The sequence below is a fragment of the Tupaia chinensis genome, unplaced genomic scaffold (genome assembly GCF_000334495.1).
Source record: "Tupaia chinensis unplaced genomic scaffold, TupChi_1.0 Scaffold000251_1, whole genome shotgun sequence".
NCBI lineage: Eukaryota > Metazoa > Chordata > Mammalia > Scandentia > Tupaiidae > Tupaia > Tupaia belangeri.
The window spans coordinates 2,717,749-2,734,528 of NW_006159731.1; the positions used below are offsets into that span (position 1 = coordinate 2,717,749).

Consider the following 16,780-nt stretch of genomic DNA (forward strand, 5'->3'; position numbering starts at 1 on the left):
TGGAGTCAGAGTTGCTTTCTTGTTTTTGTTTTTCTTTAGCATCCTAGTATCTACCAGAGTTCTAAGTCCAAATTTTAAGTTTGGTAATAGTTGGCTGGATGAGGTACTTGCCGCTAGCTCATGGATTTATTATTTTACCCCCAGTTTCACTCATGTTCTCAACGTTCTTTGCTTCTGCCTAGAAAAAAACATGTGTGCAAACCTGTTACAACTTCTATTTTATTCTACTTTAAGGGCAAAATAGTCATTTACCACTACAGCTCCTGAAGCAGGGAAGCTTTAAGTTCCTTAACCAAAGCAAAACAAAACCACCAGAGAATTAGATATATTTCAAATGTATTCAAGCATCATTCATGAATCATTTATACACTTGTTCCCATCACCAACTCCTTGACCAAAATAAATCCTTCCTTGTGTTTCTTTTTTTTGGCTATACAATTTAAGAGATCCAAGGCTTAACCTTAATGAACTTGTATTAGTTCAGGTACAAGTTTTTAAGTATTTGGGATTGAAATCTCAAATATTACAAAAGCCAACATCACCTTAGGTAAAACAAAAATAAAATTATTTCAATATTTGATTTATACTTACCCATCTGAAATCTTTCCCATCAAACTTGCGGGCATTTGTAAATAAAACAGTTCTAGCTGGCATATTAATTCCCATAGCAAACGTCTCTGTAGCAAATAAGGCCTGAATAAATGAGTAAGTAATTATGTAACTAAACATGTCTTTTAAGTTGAAAATCAGTTTTATAATTTTCAAATATAAATAAATGTATCATTAAGTTTTAAAATTAGTTATTAATGAGACTCAAAAAAAGATGACATACTACTATAAACATCTTTCAGAATTTTATATATATAATTATTAAATAATATTTAACATCCTTTGTATTCCAATAATTTTGATTCAAAGAAAACAGTCTTTTTTGAATTCCAGCGATGGTAAATGCAGAGAACTCAACTGGTCTAATACGTAAGCATTAGGCTATTAGAATATTTTCTAAACATAAACAATGAAATTCCTGGCTTTCTTCATCATGATACAGCAGTTTTGGGGACCACTTCACTGTTAGGATCTCTGAGGGGAGATTGGCATCAGTGACCCTAAAAAGGGTCACTTCCAAGACTTTACCAACAAAATACCGGTTTGGTCACCACAGTACTATGTTTTCATCAATAGGAAAGAAGATAAAAATACTTGAGATCATCAACTTGATAGAACAGTATCCAATGGTAAAAAGAATGAAGAACCGCGTATACAATAGGTCTTCAAAAAGTTTGTGGAAATACACACTATGAAAAATTATCAATGTATTTCAATTTTTATACCAAAATAAATTCATATTTTAATTATATCTTCTACAAACTTTTTGAAGTCTATCAATATAACAAAATTAGATAATAACATAAGTACATAGGGCCAGTGCCTACCAAAATAAACTGCTGTATATAGACAGCTAGATCTCACATGGCTGACCAGTTTGAACCTAGAACCCAAAGGCTTGAAAAACACACAGGGTGCATGTTGGGTATGTGTCCAAAATCCTGACAGAGTGAAGGGGAGGCGTGGGATTGTGTGTTACCACATCCCACTAGAAAATGCTTTCTCCCTCACCCTTCCTCCTCCCTGTCTCTCTCTTTCCCCCTGGCAAGTACATATCCTCTGACAAATTTAAAAAAAAAAAAAAGAGTAAGCCTTAGCACCAGCATAATATACAATCTATATAGGAGCATGAACAAAGATTTAACAAGAACCAGGTACAAATATTGACCAATTATTTATCTAAAATGCCTCAAATAAGTTCTTTGGGGTGAGTCAATTTCTTTTAAATATTCTTAATGTGGAAATTCTCATGATAAACCACTCACATGATTTTTAAAAATTCTAATAAATTTTAAATACATAAATCTTATGAGTCATATATACACTTATGATTACATATTCAAGGGATCAGCAGTTGGTGTAATGCCTATGTTGCTAACTTCCACATAGTTGACGACGGTTCAAGTCCCGGACCCAGTGGATTAAACTCATGCTGGGCGTGTGTGCGTGCGTGCCCAAGATCCCGAGAGGAGAATGGAGGAGAAGGGATTGTGGCATGGCTGGCGCCCTGGGGGGGTGATTTTTCACTTTCTGTCTGTCTTTCTGGTAAGCGCACACGCCCTATAGCAAAAACCTCTCCAAACACAAAAAAATTGACTACGTTTTCAAATTGTTTCTAATTTTTAATATCCTACTTTTGGGTACAGACATGAATGTCATTTCTTAAAAACTAAATCAGACCTGCTTTGGTATAAATTACAACATCCTAACAACTCTCTTTCTTAAATCTAACCAGAATTCTCTCTGTCTTTCTTAAACAAATCCTCTTACTCTACACACATAAAAAGAATTTAGATTATTGAACAAAATTTTTTATGCTTATAATTAAATAGTACCTTTTCTAAAATGTCTACTGTATTCAATAGCAGATTTTTTACATTAAGGAAACAAATTATTTTTTTAACCTATACTTTAAAACTTAGTTTTTAACCTTTATCAAGCCAATACCTAAATAATTCCATAAAACCAAGTTAAAAAACAATGCCTATTAACAATTTTTTTAGAATTATTTAACTTTATTGTTATTATTTTAGTATTTCCAGAGAGAGAAACAGAGAGAGAGAGAGAGAGAGAGAGGCAAAGTGAGAAAGCAAGCCTCCAGGTCCAGGACGTGAACCACAATTGGTCATGTAGGAGTCCAGTGCCCATAACCATCACACAACCTGCCAGCCCCCAACAATGTTCTTTATAATTTTCAAACTATTCATATAATACAATTCTGAGCCATAATAAAAATAAAGTCATACCTTTATCAATCCTTCAGAAAAGAGAATTTCTATAGTTTCTTTCAAAATAGGAAGTAAACCACCATGGTGAATACCAATTCCTCGTTTCAAAAGAGGAAGTACATGTTCAACCTGTGAGTTTGAAGTAATGTTTACTTTATAATGATATAAGAAAAACAGAACTTAAAAATTTTAAACTAACCAAATTAATAAAAATCGACAATTAAATAAATAAAATGATTTATGCTTAAAGAAACTGTTAAAAAGTTTTTCAGAACAAAAGCAAACCTCAAACCTATATTCCTACAAATTATTAAACTCAAAATATAATCCTGGCATAACTATTTTTAGCATGAAAGGCATATTTTAAATAAACTTAACATTTTACAGCCTTAAATTTATCAACATTGCTTCATTTCCTGCAAAAAAGTTATAAACTATACAGGCAGAGTTTGATTCTGTACAAAATAAACTTAGAGAATACTGGCAACTCAAACTTAAGAAAAATAAATTCCTATAAAACATTTGACATAAATGTGTACTACATCTAAAAACAAATGAATTACCGAAAAGTTCATGTTCATTAATACTCTACCAAATGTAATGAATTACCTACTATTAGAAGTGTGCTAGGATTAAGAATTGTCTTAAGACATGGCTTAGCATGAATCGAGAAGGAAAATTACTAGAAAAGTTTTGTAAATTAAATATCATTTTTAATGCCTAGAAAAGTGTGACCATGATCTTACAGTAAATCCTTTACAAATCAAAGCATTCATCTACAGAGTATGACATCCTGAGTTTTCTTTTCAAACAAAAAAACTTTATATTAGGTTAGACTAAAGCTGTAATTCTTAGCTTTGGAAGCACAGCAGAATCACCTGGAGAGCTTTTGAAAGATTCTAATGATCAAAACCCACATATTACAATTAAATCAGAATCTGGGAGTGGCACCCAACATCAGCATATTTCAGCATTCCAAGCAATTCCAATAGTCAAAGGAGAAATACATTAATTTAAAGGAGGTATTAAATTCATCACTAAACGTGCTAGCCTTTGTTTGGTAGTCTTATGAATTAAGAAATTTAAGGAGTTAAAAGTAAAACTAAAGAGTTTGTAATATTAGGAACACAAACAGTAAGTAAATTCCAGATCATGCTCATAAATTCTAACCACTGTAGTAAATTACTGACCATGCTAGTTCTCAGAGAAAAGTTCCTTTAGTCAGTAAACCTTTTGTTTTGTCACTTTTTCAGAAGTGTAAAATATAATTCAAGGTATCATTTCCATGCACACTGGTTACAGCGTACAAACAGTACAATATGCACAAAAGAAGTGCAAAGTAAATATATGCAATCTATTAATAGCCACACCTTATTTACAAATATGAAAAACTTACTTGAGGGAGCTTTTTATCTTCATCAGACAAGCAGTCAATTGCATTACTGAAAACTTCTTCAACCATCTTCTTTTCTTCATCTAAGACAGAAAATTCAAAGCCACATATGTATCAGAGTCAGTAATAATAAGTGACTCATAAAACAAAGAATAATAGGTCTATTAAAAGTAAAGCCAGTATTTAAAATCATTGAGAGGGACCAGCAGCAGGAACCAGCAATTAGCATAATGGCTATGTCACTGGACTCCCACGTAGTCGACCGTGGTTCACATCCTGGACCTGGTGGCTTAAAACTCACGCCGGGCGCGTGTGCGTGCATGCCCAAGATCCCGAGAGGAGAATGAAGGAGAAGGGATTGCGGCGTGACCATGCCCCCTGGGGGGTGATTTCTAGCTTTGTCTCTATGTCTCTCTCTGTCTGTCTGGCGAGCGCATGCGCCCTATAGCAAAAAAACCTCTCAAAAAAAAAAAGAAAGAAAGAAAGAAAGAAAGAAAGAAAGAAAAGGGACCAGCAGTTAGTGTAATGGCTATGTCACTGGACTCCCATGTAGTCAACCGCAGTTCGCGTCCTGGACCCTGTGGCTTAAAATTCACACCAGGCGCATGTGTGTGCATGCCCAAGATCCCAAGAGGAGAACGGAGAAGGGATGGCAGCGTGGTCATCTCCCCCAGGGGGTGATTTCTCACTTTCTGTCTCTCTGACTCTCTCTGCCTGTCTGACAAGCACACACGTCCTATAGCAAAAACCTCTCCAAAATAAATAAATAAATTAATTAATTAATTAATTAAATAAAATAATTGAAAGGGAACGTAGATAAAAATTTGGACATAATAAAATTCACAGCCTTCCAAACATATCTAGCAGTCTTAAAGAAAATACTATGTTATAAAAATTGTAAATAAATGTTATTCCTGCAACATTTAATTCTATCAATTTCTTCAAGAATTAAAGGACAGAGGAACTATTACCCAAATTTTTTGTATTTAAAGAATTATTATTTAATTTTATTTATTTTAACTATTATTTGTTTTAATTTGAACAGAGAAAGACAGAGAGAAAGAAAGTGAGAAAGCAAACCACCAAGTCCAAGACTCAAACCACTGTCAGCCATGTGGGAGTCCAGCGTCTTTAACCAACATGTCACCTGCTTGCCCCATTACCCACCTTTTACTACTAAGGAAAATTGGGCGTACTGTAAATAATCAGCACTGCCACTAACTATTAGAAAAATAATTCTAAAACCCATGTTCTTAACCCCTGTACTGTCTACTTATGTGGCATTTACCAAGTTACAGTTGAGTTAATCAATATATATAGCCCTGCAACTTTAAGCATATTCGCCACTGGCAGTTAAGAGAAAATATGTATAAGGAGAACAGTTCACTCAAGAAGAACAAAATATTATTGACTTTATAAGGCTATGTGAATTATCTGCTACTTTTATTTTAATTCATAGAAAGGTAAGAATTGGCTTAAAAGGCATAGACAAAAAACAACACAAGCTAGCCAGTGGCATGGTGGTTGGGGCAGCTGGATCTCATGTGGCTGACTGAGCAGTTGGGAATCCCAAACCCAGGGGCTTGAAAATCATGCTAAGTGCATGCATGTCCATGTGCACCCAAAATCCGGAGAGACTGGAAGAGAAGATACTGTGGCATGGCCATATGCCTTAGGGGGTGATTTCTCATTTTCTCTCTCTCTCTCTCTCCAGCAAGCACATGCGCCCGAGAGTAAAACAACAACAATACAACTGAAATTTTATTTTGAATGATTCAAGACATTATTTACTGCTCACTGTACAGGTTACACATGTAAAAGGGAGAAATGAATGAAAAATATGTTGGCATTTACCACACTGCAATTCTTAGCCATGCTGTCACTATATAGCTATGTGACTTTAAGTGAGTTACATTTACAGTTAATGTACAGGGAAAATTTATTAATTTGCTAGAAGTTATTTTATTTAAGACTCAGTGCATAGTTAGGCAAAGGGAAATCTTCCTCTTCTCTCTATAAAAACAAAGTTCAGTACTTTCTATATGTTGGGTTGTTGGGAAAGTCTTGACGAATTTTCGGATTAAAAAAAAAAAACGTTGGGACCAGCAGTTAGCGTAATGGCTGTGTCGCTGGACTCCCATGTAGTCGACCACAGTTCGAGTCCTGGACGTGGTGGCTTCAACCCACACCGGGCACGTTTGCGTGCGTGCCCAAGATCCCAAGAGGAGAATGGAGGAGAAGGGATTAGGGCATGGCCACCCTCCCTGGGGGGTGATTTCTTGCTTGCTATCTCTCTGTCTCTCTCTTTCTGGCGAGCGCACGTGCCTTATACCAAACCCCGCCCCCCCAAAAAAAGTCATGACTTTCCCAACAACCTAATAGAAGGAGATCTAAGATACCTTCTATCCTTAACTAGTCACACAGAAAACCACAATAATAGGAATTTATGGTAATGGCTTAAGAAACTACGATTCTAGTATTTCTCAGCAGGATTTGTTGGATTTTATATAAAGCAAAGTACTTGTATCTTTCAATAAAAGGAGAAGAGAGAAAAAGAAATGATAAATCGAAGGCTCTTAAACCTTTTACAAGTGCCTACTATTTTTAACTGTAAGATTTAGTACATATTCTAGTAATACACAGTAGGTAAGTATATTACCAGAATATATTTTTACACTCATTTTCACATAACGTAAAAAAATCTACTGAAATTATGCATTACCTGTGTTAAAATCTAATTTGGTCATTTGAAGTGCATAGGCTTCACAATCCTTTTTACTAAAACTAAAAATAATTACAGGTTGAAAATTTCTTTCCATAATCATCTTCACAATCTTGAACACATTTGATGGTCCTATAAAAAAGAAAAAATAAACCATACCCCAAAATTAATTCAATACGTATCACAGACCTAAATGTAAAAGCTAAAACTATAAAACTCTTCAAAAACTAAAGAAGTAAATATTCATTATATTGGGCTTGCTAATGTGTTCTTTGATTACATCAAAACTACAAACACCAGAAAAATTAAACAAAGATCAGACCTCCTCAAAATAAAAAACTTTCGCAATTAAAAGGATTATCATTAATAAAGTCAAAAAATATCCCCAAATCACATAATGGAAGAAAATATTTGCAAATCATCTCTCTGACAAGGGTCTAGTATTCAGAATATATAAAGAACTCTTCTCAACAGCAAAAAGAAAACTAATCCCATTTAAACATGGACAGAGAATTTGTATAGACATTTCTATAAAGAAGATTTACAAATGGCCACGAAGCTCATGAAAGGATGCACAACATCACTGGCCACCAAGGAAATGTAAACCACATTGAGGCCCAACTGCCGGCTCAGGCAGCGGGGTTCTGCTGCACAATACTGGAACTATTTGCAAGATGCCAGGTTAACCTGAACATGCTAGGCACACCTGTGATCCTGGCTAGCCGGAAGGCTGCAGAAGGGGATCATGGTATGAAAAGACCCATATTACAGGTGCCGCTTTTTCTCCCTCATCAAAGAAAAAAAAATAAAAAAATAAAAGAATTGGGATACTTCACACCTACAGGTTGACTATAATCAGACACACACATAATCGTAACTACAGGCAAGTATGTTGATCAAATGGAATCCTTATCTGCTCCTGATGGAAATGGAAAAATGATACAGCTACTTTGAAAAATAATCTGACGGATCTTTTAGAGGTTAAATATATTGGGGCCATCAGATGGCATGGTGGTTAGGTGCTGGACTCCCATATGGCTGACTACAGTTTGAGTCTTTTTCTGATCAAATTAAAATATAATTAATAAATAATTCTAAAAAAATAAAAAGTTAAATATAGATTATCCATACGACCCAGCAATTCCACTGCTAGTAAATAGCCAAGAGAAAACACATATTGACAAAAACTTGCACCTCACACATTAATATTTATAGCACCTTTATTCATAATGCAGTCAAAAATGTGAAACAACACAAATGCCCATCCACTGGTAAGCACAGAAAGAAAATTTGGCATATGTAGACAATGGCATGTTATTTGGCTAGAAAAAGGAATGAAGTACTAGCAGTTAACATGGATGAACCTTGAAAACATTGTGTTAAGTGAAATAACCGGTTGCGAAAGACCACATAGGTCATCATAACTTTATATGAAATATTGAGATAGGCAAATCTATAGAAACAGAAAGACGTTTACTGATTATCTAAGTTCCTAGGGGTAGGGAGGAAAGATTGAGAGAAAAAATGAGAAATGACTACTAATGTGTACAGGGTTTCTTTTCTAGGTTGATGAAGATGTTTTGGAAATAGATAACGATGACTACCATAAATTTTTTTTTTTTTTTTTTTTGGAGAGATTTTCACCGTAGGGCGCGTGCGCTCGCCAGACAGAGAGAGACATAGAGACAGAAAGCGAGAAATCACCCCCCAGGGGGGATGGTCACGCCGCAATCCCTTCTCCTCCATTCTCCTCTCGGGATCTTGGGCACGCACGCACACGCGCCCGGCGTGAGTTTTAAGCCACCGGGTCCGGGACATGAACCGCGGTCGACTACGTGGGAGTCCAGCGACATAGCCATTACGCTAACTGCTGGTTCCCAACTACCATAAATTTCTGTGAATATACTAAACACCACTGAGTTGTACATTTTAAGACAGTAAATTTTATGATATGTAAATTTTATCTGAAAAAAATGATTGTGATAATGGTTACATAATTCAGTGATTATACTAAAACCCAAGATCTGTACACTTTAAATGGATGAATTGTACAGTACATAAATTAGATCTTAACTAATGTCATAAAGAAGAGAGATCATGGACCAGCAGGTAGCATGGTGGTTAAAGCATGGAACTCCCACATGGACAACCACAGTTCAAGTCCTAGACATGGCGGCTGGCTTTCTCACTCTCAATCTCAGATTAAATTAAAATAATAATAATAATAATAAATAAAGTAAAATAATTCTTAAAAATATAAAAGAGATCAACATTTATTTATCTAATTTTATCAACTACTATCTACATCTTTTCATAACTTCCTCAGACAAAAATTAAGTAGAAGACCAAATACGTGAGAGCAATTTGAATAAATAATTTAACGTGTAAAACTCTTAAAAAAAAAATAAGGCCCAAATTACCTTTTGTTCCTCCTTTCCGCCCTTTCTGGTCTCCTTTTGCCAGATCACCTGCATCTCGAAGCACTTGCATTGCAGTATTAAAATTATCTTCTCTGAAGTCACCCTGGAATCACAGAATTGTTTTCTATGTAGTTTACTAATACTTAACCACAACTTAAGTATTTTTAATAACTCTAATGCAAAGTTTCCTCAAAAACAGAATTTTAATACAATAATTATAGCAAAAGCCACTAAAATAATTTTAAAATGATCCTGGGACCAGCAGATAACATAATGGTTATGTCACTGGTCTCTTATGCAGTCGATCGCAATTTGAATCCCAGACCCAGCAGCTTAAAACTCATGTTGGGTGCATGTGCACAGGTGTCCAAAATCCCAAGAAGAGAATGGAGAAAGAATTGTGGCATAGCCACCCCTCTGGAGAGTGATTTCTCACTTAATGTATCTCTGTCTATCCTGTCTCCCCAGCAGGCACATATGCCCTCTAGTAAAGATGTCTCTTAAAAAAAAAAATCTGTTCTTGGAGGTAGTAAAAGTTGGTAAGTAATAAAACAGGGAAAATAAAAAGATATTGAAAATACATCCTTTCCCTTTATTCTCCAGGCAATTTTAAACACTGGAAAAGGAAGGAAATCAAATCTATACATTAACAACAACAACAAAAAATGTTTCAACCATAACTTTTACATAAAAACTTCTAAGAAATTAATTTTAGGTTATGAAATTACTTGAGGAAAAAAATATCCATCTCTTCCATTTTTTCTAATTCAACATTTAAAGAAAAGCAAGATAGAAACAATAAAGTATGGCATTATAAGACATGTGAATGACAACTGCTCTCTTACATTTTCATCAACCACAAGGTGTAGGCCATCTCCCCCTGCTGGGAAGATGTAGTGCTGCAATGGAGTAGGCCGATAATCTGTGTAAATTACATGACAAGGCTGTAAAAAGAAAGAAATAAATATATAAGACTGTGCTTCTTCAAAGTGAAGTTGTGTATTTGATCTACCTAAAAGACCTATGGAAAATAAAACTGCAAATTCAACATTTAAAAAGCAAAACACTTTTTAAAAACATCTGAAAAATCAGGCAAGAAAAAAATGTAGAAAAATTAGGCTTATCAAATTATACCACCCAGACCAGCACAGCAGTTAGCGTAATGGCTATGTCGCTGGACTCCCACATAGGCGACCGCGGTTTGCGTCCTGGACCGGGTGGCTTAAAACTCACGCCAGGCGCTTGTGCGTGCATGCCCAAGATCCCAAGAGGAGAATGGAGGAGAAGGGATTGCGGCGTGGCCATTCCCCACTGGGGGGTGATTTCTCGCTTTCTGTCTCTCTCTGTCTGGCGAGCGCACGAGCCCTATAGCAAAAACCTCTCCAAAAAAATAAATAAATAAAATATAAATAAATAAATAAATAAATAAATAAAAATTCTACCACCATTTCAATTTCCTGATTCCCTAATAAGGGTCAAATACGTTCCTGAGCTTCAACTACCCAACAGCTAGCCCTGGAATGCTTTAATTACAGAAATCTGTTTCTATGAAGGAATAGTATAGGATGCAAAGGCTCCCTGTGATAAAATGGAACTTTTCTGCCCCACAGAAGCTTTTCAAGACCCTACTAAAGCATGGAACGGCAGGTGGCATGGTGGTTGAGAGCACTGGACTCTTATATGGCTAACTGTGGTTCGAGTCTCCGTCTTGGCAGATTGGTTTCTCACTTTCCCTCTCTTTCTCTCTTTCACACTCTGATCCTTGAGCTGAACAGACAACTCTCTAAGAGACATATGAACAGTCAAAAAGCATATTTAAAAAAAAAAAAAAAAAAAAAAACCTGCTAAAGCAATAGGTTGATCTACTTCATCCAGAAATCTACTGCGTTTCTTTCTTTTAAACAGAAACAACATTGGGTGAATGTTATAAAAATACCACTAAAGAGCTTATAAATAGCTAAAAATAAGTTCATGAAGCATCAATATAAAGGGAAAGGACAGAAAAAATTAAATCAACAATATATTCAGTACATATAAACAAATCTTTGCTATAAGATCTTATACATGGGCCAGGAGATGGCATGGTGGCTAAGAGCACTAGATTCCACATGGCCGACCACGGTTCGAGTCTGGACCTGGCGGGTTGCTTTCTCGCTTTCCCTTCCTCTCTCTCTCTGTACCTGTCTGGTCAAATTAAAATAAATAAATAAATAAATAAATAAATAAATAAATAAATCTTTTTTTAAAAAAGATCTTATACAGATGTAAAGGTGAACTAGAAAAGGAAAATGGAGACAGAAGCAGTAAAATGAATGCATTCACGAGAGAAAAATGAAATGAAATGTTCAAAAAATGACTAGCTTTCCCTAGTACCAAGGCCTCAAAGGAAATCCTCTGCTGTGTGCTTGTGGCTCACTGTCTGAGCAAATACAAGAGTTTCTGAGCTTGGCAGATCAACCTGGGATCTTTTGAAAATCAGGGCTTCCAAGTAGGGAGCTTCCTACTCACAGAGATTTAGATATATTGGCTTGAGCCAGGACTCAGGAGTCAATATTTCTAAAAAGCCACTCAGTTGATTTTCATAAGTTGGTTTGATTGGAAAAGTAGTTTCACATTAAAATGACGTTATTCTAGAGAGCATTAATAAAAATGTATAGGAAGCATACAGTGAACCAAACCTGTAATATTTTGAATACCGAAGACATAAAAAGGGGAAAGAAAATACCTGTTTATGTAAGTGGCAAATCCATTCGGCGAATTGTCGGGCATTTGGAATAGTAGCCGATAGAAAGACATAGTGGACATTATCAGGAAGCAAAATAATAGTTTCTTCCCATACTACACCACGCTCTGAAATAAATAAATATGATTTGGAATTCAGTGTCACTTTCATGACAATACCTAAAATTATTTTCTCTTACACTCAGTAATCAGAAATGTAACTACATTACACAAAAAATACGTTTAGCCACACAGGATCTTACTAACAACTACACAAGTTCCAACCACAAAACTATCCAGGAGAAAGCAGACTAAATCACTATAAACAAAACTTACTCCAAAACGGGTGGCAAAGAGCAATTGCAGACTGAATCCTTTCAAAAGCCCCAGTAACAAGGCAAGGGAATAAAATTTCCACTTAACTTTGAGAAGTGGTTTCTAAGTTAAATTTTTGCATATAAAGTTATAGCTACAAATATGGAAGATACAGTTATTATTCCAAATAACAACTTTCATCTTAAAAATACGCATGATCCTCTGAAGATGAGAGAAAGATCTGAAGAACAGCAGAACTTAAGTTAGTTTTTATTAAAATACAATTCCTGGGGGCCAGCAGGTGGTATGGTGGTTGAGGCAATGGACACTCCCACATGGCTGACCAGTTGGGGGTCCTGCAACCAGTGGCTTGCTTTCTCACTTTCCCTCTGTCTCTCTTTGGTCAAATTAAAATAAATGAATAAATGAATAAAATTAAAATAAATATTCAAAATAAGTAAGACAAAATAAACATAAATTTACTAAAAAGTGTTAGATAGTTTCCTAATTAAAATAAGCTCAGTATAAGATTCATGATTTTAAAACCTAAACAACTTGGGCCAGCAGATGGCACAGAGGTTAAGGCAGTCAGATCCCACATGGCTGAGTGCGCGGTTTAAATTCCGGAGCCAGCAGCGTGAAAATCATGCTGGGCATCTATGTGTACATGCCTCAAATCTTGAGGAGAGTGGAAGAGAAAGGACTGCAGCATGGTTGTACCCTGCAGGGGGCATTTAACTTTTCAAAGTTTGTAAGCCCTCCCAACACCAAGTACATTAACTTTTCCATTATACTTAGTATTAACAGCCTAAGTATAAGGTATTTAAAATTTCTTTTCACTAATTTTTATTTCATAATCTTCACTGTATTTACTACAAATGCATTTCATACTTTTCTAAATAACTAACACATAAAAATTACAAATGTAAACTTGGTAATCTATTCTTTAAGATTAGTTATATTATAGAGTTCTCTATTAAAAGAGAACCAGCGTTTTTTTTTTTGTTTTATTTTTTGGATTTTTTGAGAGACATTTTTGCTATAGAGTGCATGCACTTGCCAGAGAGATGGAGAAAGACAGAAAGGGAGAAATCACTCCCAACAGGGGGATGGCCATACCGCAATCCCTTCTCCTTCATTCTTCTCTTGGGATCTTGGGCACGCATGCACATGTGCCCAGCTTGAGTTTTAAGTCACTGGGTCTGGGACTCGAACAGTAGTCGACTGTGAGAGTCCAGTGACATAACCATTACACCATCCGCTAGCCCCAAAGAAAGTCAGTTTTTAATTCCATTTGCTTTGTTTGAATTTGCACTATATCACCCAGCAAATGTTACTGTTCAAGAAGCTACATGCACCAGATTATCCTAAAAATGTCATGTTGTCCGCAATAGAAAGCCACAGTCTATTAGAACTCTAGCACATGAAAACTAAAAGCAAAATGTAACTATTTCCTATTCAAAATTCCTAATGCCAATAAGTAAAATATATGGTACACATTTCTACATTGCAGCGCATACCTGAATCTCTCATGTAATGAATTTCATCAAATATGACCCAAGCAACTTCTCGCATAACTTCAGAACCTCTGTACAGCATACTTCTTAAAATCTAAATAAAAAACCAAAAAGAGATTTAGCAGGATTTTGTTATAACAACCAACAATTAAACAAACTTTTTTCCAACACCAGATTTTGGGTATTCTTTATTAAATAGAAATATTAAAATAATTTTAGGGGATTACATATCTTAAAAATATTTCATAAATCAAATAATATTCCTTTTTCCATAAAAGCAAAATAAATGACACCCAACAGTTACTTATCAAATACAATCCACAGAAGAAAATTACCATCATCCCTCCTCTCCATGTGTCTGGAATCTGATGTCACTTCTTTAAATATATTATACCTCCCCAAAATCCACACTTTGTAGGGCATGAGAGCAACTTAAACTATCCTCTATATAAAATCACTGGATACCAAACTGGATGCCCCGTTTTTCCTGCATCTTCTACAACATGGATACTTTCTGGCAGTTGTTACCTTGATTTTTTGAGTTAACGACAATCTTCCACAGAGGAAGAAAGTTTGGAGATTGAATAGTAAACTTATATTAGGACAATAAAATGAAAAATAAGAAATGCCTTTTTAGTGTGTGTGTGTGGAGAGGTTTGTTCTATAGGGCACACGTGCTCACCAGAAAGACAGAAAGTGAGAAATCATCCCCAGGAGGGATGGCCACACCACAATCCCTTCTCGTCCATTCTCCTCTCGGGATCGTGGGCACACATGCACACGCACCCTGCGTGAATTTAAGCCACCAGGTCCGGGACTTGAACTGCAGTCAACTACATGGGAGTCCAGCGACATAGCCATTATGCCAACTGCTGGTCCTGAGAAATGCTTTTGACCAGCTCTTTAGAATAGAAGATAATTTATGCTCTTTACTATATAACCACATTCTTGTAAAATGCAAATACATGATGAAAATATGTACAAAAGTACTTTCTATCATAAAGACAGCTCATCACGTCCAAAACATAAGATGTTATAAATGTAAAACTTAAATAATTATGGAAAAAAGTTAAATATATTACTTTCTTTTGTAAAACATTAGCTCCTTACCTAATTAAATCAACACTCAAGAGGCAGAAGAAAAAAAATCACAGGGAACAAAGAGTCACTACTTACAGAAAACTAAGTGTTCAAGTCTTTGAAACTATACAGTAATGTCTTTAAAAATACTTAAAAGTATGGGGACCAGCAGTTGGTGTAATGGCTATGTCACTGTGCTGGACTCCCAAGTAGTAGACCACAGTTCAAGACCTGGACTGGTGGCTTAAACTCATGCCGGGTGCGTGTGCATGCATGCCCAAGATCCCGAAAGGAGTATGGAGGAGAAGGTACACAATATGACAAATAAAAACATTGGTAATACGGAAATAACCTCAAGGGTTCAGTAATATTTTAAGAAAAGTGCTATTAATTTCAAGTAAGACTACTAGGAAAATAAAGTATTACATTTCATCTAAATACAGCAAGCAATAAAACATCACATGCACTAATTAAAGACTTTATTAAACTAAAAAAGAAAAGTCAAATAGGACACTATATGTTACCTCTGTGGTCATAACAAGACAAGATGCTGTAGGATTAATAGTAACATCTCCAGTCATCAGACCAACATCCTGAAATTCTTCATACATCTCCCGGTATTTCTGATTACTCAGAGCCTTAATCGGGCTGGTAAATATTACTCGCTGTTTTTCTCTTAAGGCCAGTGCAATTGCATACCTAAAAATGTGAAAGCATAAATAAAATAATTATAAAATCTTTTATTTAAAAAATTTAATTTTAAAATTCTATTAGTATGTAAATTATGCCCAAATTATTTATCTTAAAATGGGCGTGGCCATCCCCCCTGGGGGGATGATTTCTAGCTTTCTGTCTGTCTCTCTCTGTCCATCTGGTGAGTGCATGCGCCCTATAGCAAAAACCTCTCCAAAAAAAAAAAAGAAAAGAAAAAAACACTACAATAAAACTAAAACCCAAGAGCCCTCATGAACAATAGATGTGAAAACTCTTAACAAAATTTTTATAAATCATACTTAATCTGCTGGGGTGGACCAGCAGGTGACGAGGTGGTTAAGATGCTGGAACAGTCCCACATGGCTGACCATGGTTCAAGTCCTGGACCTGGTGGCTTGCTCACTCGCTCGCTCTCTCTCTGTGTATGTATGTATGTATGTGTGTGTGTGTGTGTGTGTAAACACACATATAAATAAATTAAAATGAATGAATAAATAAAATTTTTAAAAAATCTATTGGGTCATCAGGAAAGTCAGGACACATTTTTGCATGGAAAAACAAAGAAAAATATGTCATGACTTTCCTGACAACCTAATAGTAAACAGGGCTATCTACGATGACCAAGTGGAGTTCATCACAAGATCATCTGAAAACCAACCAATTTAACTTATAATACTAACGGAATCATATATATAAATATGTATAATTTCAATAGATGTAAAAATGAATTTGACAAAAAGCCAGTATATAAATACCATATACACATACGACCACCACTGACAAAAATCTCTGCAAAAGAGGAATAGAAGGGAACTGCCAAAACTGAGAAAAGGCATTTATTTCCTCTAATACCAGGAACAAGGCAAGGATGATCCTTCTCATCATCTTTACTGACAATTATACTCAACGTTCAAGCTTGTTAAATAAGGTAAGAAAAAGAAATGAACGGTATACCAAAGAGAAAGGGACAAGTTAAACCACCTTTACTTGCAGAAATCAAACAAACAAAAAAAGAAAGAACTAAGATTTCAATAAAAAGATACTTACTCAGCACACACAGT

General features: G+C 35.4%; 1 protein-coding gene across 1 annotated transcript in view; it reads right to left on the bottom strand.

Annotated features, from left to right (window-relative positions):
• Nucleotides 1–16,780, bottom strand: part of LOC102498741 (exosome RNA helicase MTR4) — a gene marked incomplete in the record, with an annotated part of 69,043 nt that overhangs the window by 38,765 nt on the left and 13,498 nt on the right. Inside the window, 9 exon segments of the mRNA XM_014587998.2 lie at nucleotides 592–693; nucleotides 2,856–2,966; nucleotides 4,234–4,313; nucleotides 6,953–7,084; nucleotides 9,373–9,475; nucleotides 10,218–10,316; nucleotides 12,098–12,222; nucleotides 13,929–14,019; nucleotides 15,530–15,704. Of these exon segments, the coding sequence (XP_014443484.1) occupies nucleotides 592–693; nucleotides 2,856–2,966; nucleotides 4,234–4,313; nucleotides 6,953–7,084; nucleotides 9,373–9,475; nucleotides 10,218–10,316; nucleotides 12,098–12,222; nucleotides 13,929–14,019; nucleotides 15,530–15,704 (1,018 nt within the window).